At 41.0% G+C, this 14,418-nt stretch overlaps 1 protein-coding gene across 1 annotated transcript in view; it reads right to left on the bottom strand.

Moving 5' to 3' along the window:
- antxr2a (ANTXR cell adhesion molecule 2a) overlaps positions 1-14,418 on the bottom strand; it is an 81,945-nt gene that overhangs the window by 41,655 nt on the left and 25,872 nt on the right. The window contains exons 11-13 of the mRNA XM_028579023.1: positions 8,342-8,420; positions 7,315-7,410; positions 951-1,001 (exon numbers count right to left, since the gene is read on the bottom strand). Of these exons, the coding sequence (XP_028434824.1) occupies positions 951-1,001; positions 7,315-7,410; positions 8,342-8,420 (226 nt within the window). The remainder of the gene's footprint in view (positions 1-950; positions 1,002-7,314; positions 7,411-8,341; positions 8,421-14,418) is intronic.

Genomic DNA, 14,418 nt, shown 5'->3' with positions numbered 1-14,418 from the left:
CATGGTTTAAGAAATTTAAAATACTTAAACTAAATAATGACTTAATTTCCTTCATTATTTTTCATTCCTCTGCAGATGAATCGAGTTTTGCCAAAGGAGCTCTTAAAATCTAGTGTTGATTAAAGACCCAAACCTGTTTTTGCATAATGTTATGATATGATTTCCCAGTAAGGACAAATGGCTTATTCAACATTAAAAAAGGTCATTAAAAACAACAAATCAGCTTAAAGTTCTCAATGCAATACAAGCAGCAACTTTTCAATTTGTTTTTTTTTATTATTATTTTATCTTTAAAGAATAGCTTAAAATTTTTGAGAAACACATTTGTTTACTTTCTTTCAGAGAGTAAGAAGAAAAGATCTCTAACACTCATGTCTGTGCAGTACAGAGCTTGGGCCAGGAGGTGATTAGCCTAGCTTAGCATTAAGACTGAAAGCACATGAAACATCTAACCCAGATCTGTCCAAAGTTAAGACATCCACCTACGAGCACCTTTTAAAGCTCACTACTATATCTTGTTTGTTTAATTTGTACACAAACAGAAATGTAATAGTGACACAATGTGATTTTAGTTTGAGTAACCTCTTTAGCAGTCTTTATGTTAAGCTAGGCTAATTGCTTCCTGGTGCTATAGCTTCATACACAACACACAAAAAAATAAAAAACGTACGTGGAAACAATCTTCTCATCAAACTCTTGGAAAGAAAGTCAATAAACCCAGTTCCAAAAATTGTGGAAATATTCCTTTAAAAATGTTTTAAAGCTAAATTAATGTTGATGATATTTTAAGTCTTATTCAACATGGTATAATGAAGTGCAGCATATCTATTCTGGGACTTTGTTTGATGATCATGTTTTTCAAAACACTGTAACGCTACACACTTTTTAAAATGTCATGGCATCAATTTGAATATTCTGGTTTTGTGACAACACTCTAGTGATGTACTCACAGGTGGTGGAGGACGGGCCGGTGGAGGAGGTGGCGGCGGGTCTTTGATGACCTGGATAAACAGAAAAAGCAAAAGAGCGTCAGCACAAAGTCCATCAGGGGACGTATACACACACACACACACACACACACACACACACACACACACACACACACACGCTCGAACCTTGTCAAGACGAGCGTAGACGAGGCTGACGGAGGGGATTCGTGACAGGTGACTGAGTCAAACAGAGATGTCCCCTGAGCTCGTCTCAAAGCGGAGACGTTGCCGCTGCCAGGACGCTCTGTAACTGCAACTGGCACCCCGTGGCCCCGCTGACTACTGATTACAAGGATTCTGCTTGTAAACCAACAACAGGGGCCCCCCCGTGCAAAATAAAGAAAAGCTGAAAATCAACTTGTTGACAAGGGAGTCTTTGGGGTGAGCACCGCTGCCCGTTTAGCTCTTAATTAATTGGATGGGGTTCAGTGCTCCCAAGCAATCCCCCCAATCATAAAGTCCTAAGGAGTTAATTAGCTCCAATGAGATACAGAGGAGGCGGCTCGGGCTCAGCTCCAAGCCCCTGTCTGCGTGGAAGATGAGTGGCGGCGCACACACACACACACACACACACACACACACACACACACACACACACACACACACACACACACACACACACACACACACACACACACACACACACACACACACACACACACAGAGTGACCAGCGGCATTGTTCATGACAACTCTGGATGACATGGCACCTGAGGAGCAGGTTGTCCACAATGTGATTCCACTCAAGGACAAGATGCCTCTACTGGGTTTTTCAGATGTGCATCGCAAAGCAAAGAGCAGCCTGACACTGACATTTGTCAGGTGTCAGTCAGACGCCTCACATACTGATGTCCAACTTTTTACTGCAGGATTGCTGAAGACACCACTGCCACTCACTCCATCTGCAAGAGGGATCACGCTGGAAAGATGTGTAGTGTTTTCAGGTTTCAGGAGTTGTAAGTCACAGTCACTACAGAGAGCAGGGCTGTAACTCCTAAAATTGAGCCCCTTTCTATGGTGTCTGAAGATTGTGGGATTTAAGTAACCATACATGCATAGCCCCCCAATTGACAAAAAAAAAACAACTATTTTGATAATCAATTCATCTAAGTGAATCTATTCATCTAGTATAATCATTGTCTAAGTTAAAGAAACCATGCCAAACTTGACCTGGTTCTAACTTCACAAATGTGAGCATTTGCTCCTTTTTCTGTTCGATATCATTGTAAACTAAATATCTGTGTTGGACAAAGGTAGCCACTAAAGATGTCATGTTTATTGATGAGGTTTATTGAAGATGAAATGATAATGAAAATGAGGTGTAGTACTTTGCTCATCAGCCAAGGCCGATAAGAAAGGAAAGAGTGTTTCCTGTTGACTTCTCCACCCAGATTTTCCCAGGGTTGCTCTGAGATAAGCCTCATTTCACTGTTCCCCTCTTACACAGTGGTGGGCATTAGCACTACACACAGAGTACAGTAGCCGGCCTATAAATACTGCATATGTAATTAAAGTGAGGACATTTCTCCACTTGAGGTGCGCGGCAAAGTGGAAGACGGACCTTTGTCCATCAGTCATCAAAGACAGATACTTCACGGTCATCACTGGTTATGCATTTGCTAAATTGGTTTTGGAGGAAGAAACGAGCAATGTAATAATGGCATATCATAGATCCTAACAGCTGTTTCATTCACTGTTAAGCGCAGGGATACCATCACGCTCTCCACATACTGTTGTCATTAGAATAATGAAAAATGATCAATTAGGGTTAATTAATTGCTCTCTGACACACAACTGGCGGTAAGCAAATCCAGTGAAGGTCTACCGGTAGCCTCTCCATACGCTGATTAACGTCATTTCAGCCACACCTTCCGTTGACAGGATTATCTCTTTTTATTAAGTAATTATGCAGCAGATTTCCTGGACATATTGTGGGATAAATAAAGCCTTATACAAATGACGGGGCTCTGCTGTTCTTTCCCAGCTACCTGATGGACAGATGTGAAGAGGAGCGCTCAGCGGCGTAATTAAAAACTAAACCGCAGGATACTTAGTCGCCCTGACATCAGTCCCAGCAGCTCGCCACCACAGCCAAGACTCCGGAGGGAATCGGACCAATCAGAGGGGCTCGGGGCACCGTTCCCATATGGCTGTCTCCAGAACTGTCCAACTGGACTTGATAATCCGTTCGTTCCCAACCTAAAGCTCAAACCGTGTTGTGTCAAGCTGTTTCAGGAGGCTTATCGTGATGGATCAGTGGCAGTTAGCATATTTAGAAATTTTAAAATGACTCATGCTTTTTTAACGAGGGGCAAATGAACCCGTTTGTAGAAAATATAAATGATTTTGAGGGGAACAGAAACAAAAGAAGATAAAAGTTCTGCATCGGAGAACAACGCTGACTACTTTGAGCATGAAATAACATCAAGTAATCTGAGATTATTAACATATTAAGCACCAACTGAGTTGGAGAATAGTCCAAAAGTGCATCCAATTTAGCAGTGAATCATTTGCAATTTGGAAAAACTGGCGATGTAATTCAAAACTACATCTCCAATTCTCAATCCTTTGATTTGAACTAAAGGCTACGCCATTCTGAGTTTAATTTCCAAACAAATCATAAACAAAGAAATAACCACTCCACAGCTTGTATGACCTCTCTCTTGGCATCAATCCATGTGGGAGAGAGGCAGAGAGAGAGAGGGATTGTGGGAAAGAGGTTGGGTGTGTGTGTGTGTGTGTGTGTGTGTGTGTGTGTGTGTGTGTGTGTGTGTGTGTGTGTGTGTGTGTGTGTGTGTGTGTGTGTGTGTGTGTGTGTGGCCTCATCCCGACTGCTGAAACCTGGCAGACTGGGAGTTTAAATATTAACAAGCCACACATGGCCCTCCTATTCTGCCGCGTCCCTCGATGGAAGGCAACAGCAGCTCTCTCCACCAAGACAAACACGTTCGCGGCCAGACATGCTGCAGGGGGTTTACATTTTAATGCCTTTGTTGGTTTTCCAAAATATGCTTCCATCTCATCCTGGATGGGCTCCCTTCAGGTCCACAAAGCCAGGTGACGTCTATCATTTAGGGGGCGGCGCGGGTGAGCGGGAAGCGGTGGTGGAGGGCAAATTTGCCTTCATCAGATCTCAGTAGAAAAAAGCAGAGACACAGAAAAAGACCAGGGTGCACCATCTGCAGCCCTCTCTCATAGCCCCAAACGATAATCTGTTGTGGATTTTTGTAAACGCTTAAGTGGGTGAGGCTGTTTTTCCAAAGGGGATGAAAGCAGTTTTCATGAATATCCAGACTAAAGAAGTTTACAAGTTTAAACAATGGATTACAGAAAGAAGTACCTTCCACCAAGCACAATCAAGTTGTTGAAAGGGAAACCATAAAAAGGACAGTTCAGAATTTCAAGATTCATTAATTACACACAGCCTCAAGTTCCACCTTAACAAACACTGTCCACACGGGACTAGTGACATGTGGTGTTGTGTGGAATTAATGAATAATCTTGTAACCTCCACATTTAGACAAACACATTTGCACTTACTAATGAAATTCTCTTTAATCACCAGAGCTTCTAAACCTGAGTCAATATTATGTATTTTGTCCTTTCAAAACTCCTGCATGCTGCAATTTATGTGTACTTAGTCTCGCTTTGCCAGACCTTCCTCCTCCACAGCGCTGCGGAGGTGGAGGTTCTGGCTAGTCCACACAGCATTCCGGGATGGGAGAAAAAAACTCTTTTCTGGTTTATTGGCATTTCTTTAAACCAATCACAATCGGCACCAGGAAAAGCCACGTCGCAGCTGCAAAACAGCCTCGGGAAGGAACTTGTTTTGGTGGAACGTGTGTACGTTCAAAAGTTGTTTTAGTCGTGCAACAGAAAACTCAGATTGGAAAGATAGCGGTCTGGATTTACCATATTTCTAGATAGATAGATAGATAGATAGATAGATAGATAGATAGATAGATAGATAGAGAGAGAGAATGGAATTGCTGACTCCCCCTTTAAGGGCCCTGAAAACACGCTTTTTTCAAACAACCTCTTACTATATAGTGATATACTGTATAGTGAATTCGACAAGAACATAATATTTTCTGCCAAAGTTGTAACAGTTTGTGTTTCACATGAGACATTTCTGTTTGTGCCGTTTTCCTCTGCACTATTCTCACTGGCTTGAAGTAGAAAGAACTTGCGTTGAAAAAACATGACGTCATGTAGCACTTTGAGCTATGTTATAAAAGGTGCACTATAAATAAAGTTTATTATTATATTACTATTATTGCCTCCGTGCACCAATCAGGGTTTAACAATGTGACTAAAGCATGTTGGTGGGTTGTAACGCTTATGTTTCCAGCACCATCAATCAAATCTGATCAAACTCACCAGACCCACACAGTCCAGATGATGAAGGGTTTGAGTGACAACTAAGGAGGTTTTGTTTTCCAACCTTTAACTCTGATTGTTGTATATATGGTCAGGAGCATGATGTCATCATTTCTGTTACTTTGGCTGATTGATATAGTTTAAAGCAACATAAGGTCTGTGAAACTTCCTATGTTCTTACTAGAAATAAAAAGAACTTGGAAGAGTTCATTGTCCTTTATTTGTATGGATGCAAGGAGGTGGCGTGTGTGCTCGATTGCTAGGTTTCTTCCCAGTCAAATGTCTATGTATGCTGCCAGTGCTGCTGAAAAAGTCTTATTTGATGAAGAACTGAAAATGAAATGTTGTGCCTGTCAATAAGGCTTTATTGTATGCAAGAACTTTGTTATAATTGGTATATTTTGCCGCATCTAATTCGGTCTAACCCTGATTTAACAAAGCAAAACATGCTTTCTGCACTTTCCTCATCAAATTTAGATACTGCCTCCAATCTTGAAAAATAATAATAATAGTAATAATAGGAGGAGGAAGAGGCGAAGAATCCAAGGGCCAATAACAAAGCAAAGCAGCTGAAATGAAACACTTACTGATAGGATTAGGAAAAAAAAAAAAAAGATTTGTGTGTTTACCAAAACAGAGTAAGTATTCTAAGCTGAAGCATGGGCATGAAAGATTCAAATGTGATTATTATGAATCACTTCAGTCCCCAGGTAGGCCCAGTGTTAGTCCTGGGTAAACAGATTTTGTTAACTTCTATGCATTCTGTCACTGACATTATTCTCGTTTTGTTTTTTAATATAGTTTGTTCACATGAAAATGACTTCATCTCGTCTCAGAACGTGTGTGAGATCAGCCACTGATGTGCAGGATGTGGGCTCTTCACTTCCTGTTTGAGGTTGTTCCTCTGTGGTGTTGCTACGGTTACGGTTGCTGTGTGCAAGTGGCCTGGGACCAGTGTTGGGAAAGTCTTTCTACATGAACTAGTTCAAAGTTCAGTTCACAAATTTTAAAATGAACTACTTCAGTTCATAGTTCATACTTCAAAATGTTGAACTAAGTTCACAGTTCCAAAAATGAACTAGTTCATACAGTAGTTATTTTTTTCCATATGTTGCTTCAGTTCAATGTGCCGTTTTAGGTTTGCTGCGGATGTGACTGAAGTGCAGATTTTCTTTTTGAAAGCCGGTGGGCAAAGTTTGCACAGAAATGTAAGATTTTTCTCATCCTCACCAACCTGGGCAATAACTCGTTTAAATGATCATACGACGCCTCCTTGCTACTTCGCCGCCTCCATGCTGCTTTTTGTTTTGATGACGCATGCGGCGGTGCGACACTGGTGGCTGGTGTTGCCAGATTGGGTGTTTTTTCCGCTACATATTAAGGCCTGTTTACGGTGTGTTTTAGCCGGGTTTTCGCCTGGAAAGCTCTGTAGAAATCTGGCACCCTATTGAATGAAGTTAAACTGAGAGAGCGTGCCGTTCACAGACACCAGAATGAACAAGTTCACAGTAATGTTCATCAGGCAGCAATACAGTACGTTCAGTTCACGTTCACCCAAAATATGAACAAGTTCATAAACTATCGCTCAATGAATGCGTTCAGGCACAACACCTGGCATTGACCTGGTTATCACTGGTTTATGGTTACAGCTTTGGGCTTTCTAAGTGGGCATGAGCTTCCCCAACTACAATTTATTCTTAGAAATCAATTTTCAGATGAACTCTGTGCTTACAAAATTATTTGTTTTGACTAGCTGCATTTGCAACAACAGGTGTTTGTCATCATCAGATCTAGAAGGTAGCAGTGAGTAGGATTTCCATTATTTTTTATTGCAGGCCAAGCAGGCAACATATAAGTTATTTGGCATGTTTTGCCAGCACAGACCCTGCTGTTGTTTCCTGGTTGCCCAAAGTTGAAAATGTTATGCGCATAGTAGCAACACTCACCACTGTGCAGCAAAGAGGCCAGAACCACCACATGAGGGCCAGAGCGGTGAGGATCAGCAGCACCAGGAAGACTATCGCCACGGCCCAACCATCTGACTAGAAGGAGAAAATGACAAAAGTAATCAGTTTATTCATGCTAAACATTTATTTTGGATTTAAATCCAAAGACAAAATGGTAAAATGAATCAAATGACTTATTTTTGGTACTGGGCAGTAAACAAAATCTCTGGTAATTAGCTGATGGAGAAATCTCAAGCAAAAGGTGAGATGCAGACAAATACCTTTATTTATTCAGGGAGGGCCAATGACGCCCTGATTAAATGCAATATAAAATTACAATACATATAATGACTGAACATAGTAATTAATATACAATATACAGCTGCAATACACAGTACACACATAAAACAATAACAGAATGTTAAACAACTCAAAGTGCACATGTACATTCAGAATACATGGCTTCATGAAATGAAAAGTACAGAGTTTTTACTCATTTTAATAAGAACTTCAGTGCAAAATGAACATAGCGAGCAAGGATCAGAACGTCAAGTGTAGTCCAAATAATGAAAATATCATCTGGACTTAAATAAATAAACCGCTGGTTTTTCGGCATCGTGATATAGAAAAATATATACAATAATCCATTTTATATCAATTTGATGATATATATTGTCATATGACCCAGCCATATTTTGCAAGGTTATAATGTAATGCGTTAATTTCATAAGTTTCCGTGCTTCCATATTGTGTGCATGACAATCATTACTGTGAACTAATATGACTAATATTAATATGTCTCTTGATTAACATGGAACAGGATGAGGAAGTTCTGCTTCTTAGGACAGTGACCATCACGTCCTCAAACCACAATATGAGCAACACGGAAACATGAATTGAGGCTAAGGTTATAAAAAAGAGAAGTGCGAGGGAATCAGCTGTTTTCAAGTCAGAAGTGTGTTACATAAAACGTACAAATTGAAGATGCTTCAATTTTGTTTCAAATATGCAGGTAACTCAGACTCACACATGTGGAAGCGTCGATGGTGTAGGCGCTGGAGATAAAGGACTGGCCGTGATTTAGGCTGATGAGAACATCCATAGTCCTGTAAAGAAGAGTTTAATTAGGGTCACAGTAACATGTTCAATTAACTGTATCAGATACGTACAAAGTGAACTCAATAGGAGAGAAAACCACTGTTAAATATTCTCCATTCATCAGTTTATTCTCCAGGTGTCCCACATTAATCTTATCTTAAATACACTTCATAACATGACAGAAATCTGAATGTACATAAAACATGAGCTGATTTACCAGCAGGTGTAGAAATTACATGCAGAAATGTTTTTCTATGCTGCATGTATATGTATCAATATCAATATAAACGCAGCTATTTACCTTTTAAAAGAGTGTGTTGTATTTTATCTATATTTACTATTTATAATGATTTAATTTACAGCTGACTGTGTTAGATTTTACTGTCATATTGTTGCTGTCATCATAAAGGTTACTCTATAAACATTATGCCTCAGTTTATATCTTTTTAATCTCCAGGAGGGAAACACATCGTTATATTTTTGCAGTTTTTTATCTGCACAAAAGAATTGGGTGCTTCTTTTTCTTTTGGATATACAGTAGACAGCATCAGCAGACAGATGTATGGACAAAATTGACAAAATTCTTTGTCTATCAAGTCTACATAGATTTAAAAAAAAAGACTGCTAAGGAACAAGGAATGTCTAGGTTTTCTTTTAGTAGATATCTTTGTCACAATTCTTTTATTACTGAAATATGAGGGATAATAACCAAAAATGTTAATGTTTCTGAGTAAAAAAAGTAAACCAGCTACAAATACTGCAAGTTAAAGTAAAAAATAAAAGGCACAGTGGCTGAAGTGTTGGCATTAAGATTTACTTTTTTCCAATATCAATAAAAAGAGTTAAATTGTATTATTTAACATGGAATACCTCTTAAAAAAAAAATGAGTAACAAGTCCAGCGCTCACATTAGCACAAGGCTTAGTAAAGAACACAATGGGTTCAAACTAAATGGTCAAACTCAGAGGGAGGAAATCCTCTCATTATCACAGCCGTCAGCGTGTGTGGATGAGGAAACCTGACGAGCAGTAACAAGGCTCGTGAACTCCTATGACTTATTTAGAGGGGTAATGCGGACGCCAAAATAGGGGCAATTAAAACCCTAATGATGAACGGCACCGCAATTTCCATATGTCTATTACGCCCAATCCAATTACCGCAGGTTTAATGAGAATTCAGGATATGGAACGCCTGAAATCCTCCCTGCAACACAAAAAAAGAGAGAAAGAAGTACGCATAGTGGTATTGTGTGTAAGGGGCCAGCTGTGAGTGTGTGGTAGCGTACAGGGGAGGCCTGCATAAAAACTGGTGCTGCGGAATAATAACAAGAGAGCTCTTTGCTTTGCTTTGGATTTTGCCCGAGGCTGTGCCTTGGGCCACCAATTCTCCTGTGGTTCAGAACAGATGAGCAACCAGACCTCGTGTCCATTACTATGCGGCAGATTCTAAATATTCTAAACTGACTTCTTTGCACCTTCCCTAATCTACCAATACTAAATATTTAAAATTCAATTCATAGAGCTTTAAAACCAGATGAACTTTGACACTTAACTCAACTTGTTGATGCTTCCACTTATCTTTTTTCCCTCTTTTATTTCGTTATTTGTTTATTCTATTATGCTATTATTCATGTCACTTTTTAAATCAGGTAGTCTTAGCTGTGATCAAGAGTTCTTTTTCATTTATACCATTTCATCTATTTGTAAGGGATGGTTTAGCTGGGCAGAGTCATTAATAAACCAGACATTAAACAAACTGCGGGCTCAATTAAAACAGCAATAGGACAGGTAGAGGACAATTATTCTGAATGCTTTTGACGTTATAGAGACATTTTATGAAGTGTGTTGATTTATTGATAAGCTGACATCGCAGTTTACTCCATGAGCACTAACACTGTTGCGCTTACAGCAACAGTCTGAAAGGTTTTATTGAGAGGAGTGGGGTGTATAAGGGTTGACGATGAGATGTTCATCCTTGCTCCTAAGAAATTCCATCGAACTTTGCGACAGTTCGATGGAAAAATTATAAAAACCAATGGTAAAAAACACAGTGAACCGTATTAGACCGAGTTTAACTGAAATAATGATGAGGCAGCCTCACAGTGACATCAAGTAGAGATATTTTTAAATTTTGTGTCAAACAATTTTTTGTTCTGTATTCCACACACTTTGATCTGTGCCCTGTTTCTCTGACAGGTGTTTGGTTTGTGTAAATTGTTTGCCCCTGATCCTACCTACCTATATAGAGGAGGTTGGACTGTGCATGCCTATTAAAATCAAGGCACCTTAGTGCTCTCTACTTTACTTAATCATGAAGGTTTTAATTCCCAACAAATGAGAGCACTCTAAAGGATTTAAAAACTCCTTAATTTCAAGTTTGAACCAGTTTGTTTCGATCAGAAAACATCCCTTTGTGTCCGATGTGGATTCAAGGAACGCTGCACGCTTCTGCAGCTCAGCGAAGCCGTTCCAGGTCCTTGCATGTTAACTAAGTGCTTGTGCTGAATGGGTGAGGGGAGAGGCTAATTTAGCTGACACTCTCAATCCGTGATAATGGTGGGCAGGTTGTTAATCAAGCTGGAGGTGTGGACCTCGGTGTGTGAAGGAGGAAAGCTCCCAAGCGAGTTGCACTGACGAACGAACGCCCGACCCCCCCTCCTTGCCTGACATCGCTGGACATCCTTAACGCACCACAACCCAACCATAGTCAGCGAGGCCTTTTTTCTTCCTCCCCGAGACGTAGCGAGTTACTGTTGAGTAGGCAGAATCGGCTCCAGCACGCAGGCATAAGTCATGCTCTTCTTATTTTCACCCTTTTATCTCCAGGAAGATTAACAAAAGAATGTTTAGTAGCTGGGTGACGTCTATTTAAAGTGGTTATTCTGTGCCACTGTGTAAAAGTGACTGCTCGACAGAACATTATTCTACGATTTTGATAATGACCCAATTGTTTAAATCATTTGTCAAGAAAAAAAATGATAAAAAGATTTGTGTAAATCAAAAATCATTGGGGTTTGGACTGTTCAAACAAAGAAGGAATTGGAAGATGTCACCCTGTTTCTCTGGAAACTTGATGGGTGTGTTTGATGAACTGCTTAACTAAGTAAAAAAAAAAAAAACTGGCCAATAAATTGCTAATAGAAACGGTTAGTAACTGTTTTTTGTGAAGGCCTGCCATGTCAATATCTGTTGATGGTGCACCAAAACATTTATGCTCTAAAATCTGTTTTTTTCTTGTTGCAAAACCACAGTGAGGGCCATAAATGTTTGTTAAATAGGCAACATCAAGCACAAACAGGAAACTAGAAGGGCACCCAGAGAGCGCAGACCTCGCCAAGGCACACCCTAATTCACAATTTTAGTAAAGTGTGAATTTTCCCAGTTGGGAACTTATTTTTCTGATTCTTCCGACACCACAGGAATGAGGCACAAATGCCTTATCTCGCGATGTTAACGAAAGTGAAAAAAAGAATGTGTGTATCCGCCGTGTGAACGCGGATCCACTCCAAAATTACATGGGTTCTTTCTTGGTCCATGGTGGACCCTTCTAACAAGTTTCAAGAAAATCAAGCCAGTAGTTCTACCTTAATCTTGCAGAAAAAAAAAACTTCCTTGGCGGCGATAATGAAGAGCACAAAAAAGGGTTAAAAAGAAGGAAAAAAGGCAACTAAGTGACTTAAAAAAAAAAAAAAAAATAAAAAGGAGCTGGATGAATAATTTAAAACAACGCTCGCTGTCATTTAACTTTGCCAGTAAGTGACACTGAGGAAAGGGCTGCAGCTGCTTGGTGGGTCGATGGTTATGTTGGAATAAATGGGAGATGAGAGGGCAGATTGTCATGGGGCCGAGGGATCAGTCAAAATTTGGGTAGAAAGCCACATAGGCTCCCAGGGACACCAGTTGAATGGCAGAAGGCTTCTTCTCGCTGCAGATCTCTGGCCCGACGTTGGAAATACTTTGTCCCCGGGCTCGCTATAATCTGTCACAAAGTAAGCCCACCATGACACTAAGCTTTGGTGATGCGATACAGCTGGAGCGGCTGACAATGGTGACGCTAATGGCTTTCAAACTTCCCTTAAAGATGTGAAAATTGAGGAGGCTGAATAATTCACGGCAGAGCATATGCAAGGCCTGTCACTCGGCATCCAGGAGTCATCACTCTGCACCAGTTTGTGTGGCAGAAGTTTTGACGGAGGGGAAGAAATTCGGCTGCCTCATGAAGCCTGGGGACCAGATGAGAAGTTGTGAGACATCCACCATTTGGAAAGAGTGACATGCACTCTAACAAACTGACTGATGCTACACAATGAAAGTGATGTTTTCTGGCAAGGACCATACCAGTGTGTTGCACGATACAACTTCTTAACCTCAAACCTTTACCTTTTATCCGACTATTTAAATTTAGAACATTGCAAAACTTACATTTACCGTACATTTTCAGATCATACAGAAATTAATGGAAACCCAGCTGCATCTTTTACAACTGATCAGCTGTGATGTAAAGTTTTCTTTCAAAGAGTCTCTCAAGATAACTCACACAATGATTGAAAGGGGTGAAAAAGGGAAAACGATTTTCAGACTTGCTGGGTACTTTCAGGCCTATCATTTCAATAGGTCACAAGCCAAAAATGTCGAGAACCATGATGTAAACTAAACGTGATTTGTAGTCAGCTGGCTAAAACAAGCATCCTGTGCATTCGAGAAATGCCACAAAATAGATGTCAGATAAGGAGATTTTTCAACTAAAATTGAATCCTAGTCTTGTATAGATTAGCTTTTCAGTTGATCTAGAGAGTGTTGGACCATAAGATCGTCATCTAGAAATTTCATCATTGGATCTTTCAGTTTATTGATAATTTTTGGTTTTCCAGTACCAAAAAGAGCTTGAATCGTCCAACATTGCGCATTTACTGTAAGATCTGAAGCTGACACGCTGCTCCTTGCATCCTTCAATCAAAGAAAGCTAGTTCCAATTTCATCATGTGGCAATCACTGCACATCCAACATGTCTGTCCCACAACATGGAGGACAATCAAACAACAGGATATCTCCATACCCACACTGGAGCAGATGGAAGGATGCCTCTGCTAGCAGCAGCCCTGGGACAGTGCGTTTAATTATTGACGAGCATTAGCATTAGCTACTGTACCTGCTTTGTAAAGCAGGTGTCGACTTCCCCCTCAGTTGTTTTTTGCCCTCCACCGTTATTGTGAAAACACCAGGTGAGGACATGCTGCAGCAAGAGCGCAGCCACTTAACCGCTCGATCGACGCCCCAGCAGGGGATGCTGGGACTCCTATTGGGGATACACAGAGGGAGGTAGCAGGGTGGTGGTGGTGTGTGTGGGGGGGCCATCAGCAGATGCCAGTGTTTCGAGCCTGATGACGCAGCTGTCAGCACAGATGATGCCTCCGCCGTGAGTGCTCCTACATCGCTCAATGACCAACTGAGGACACGGTGATTCCTGGACATCGAGGCTGAATGTGGAGCCGCCTGCTCCAAGCTCCCCGCTGGGACAGGAAGCTGCAGCTGCGCACCTCAACTCGGGCGACTGCTGCATCTGAATGTGTTCCCTAGCAAACCATGTTTATGAGGTCAAGACAGAAGTTCAAGCAGCACTGAGGAGAAGGCCTCGTGTGTATAAAACATGGTTTTAAAAAAAAAGGGGAAACATGGAGAAGGAATGCGCAGTGAAAAGGCAATTCTTTTTCGGCTGAGTAGAGCCATGTTAACGGAGCACCCTGTGCGCCGGTAGCGGTGATGGAGCAGAAGCAGACAGATGGACGGAGACGGAAGTTTCCAGGCTCCGCTGTTCCATGCAGGTGGTCCTGGGTGCAGGGATTGTCAGTGCATGGTGAATTATTTAAATGGAGAGCGTGGAAAAGGGAATGGCTGCATCTGTCGCACATCCTTTTAAAGCCCCTCCAGCAGATGTGTTTACTCACCGCCCGTACCAGCTAACTACTTAATGGGTCACCATCGGCAGCCAAGAGTTAATCAAGCAGGC

The sequence above is a fragment of the Perca flavescens genome, chromosome 5 (genome assembly GCF_004354835.1).
Source record: "Perca flavescens isolate YP-PL-M2 chromosome 5, PFLA_1.0, whole genome shotgun sequence".
Classification (NCBI taxonomy): Eukaryota; Metazoa; Chordata; class Actinopteri; order Perciformes; family Percidae; genus Perca; species Perca flavescens.
Note: the sequence above shows the minus strand (reverse complement) of the source record. Positions and strands in the feature narration are given on the sequence as shown.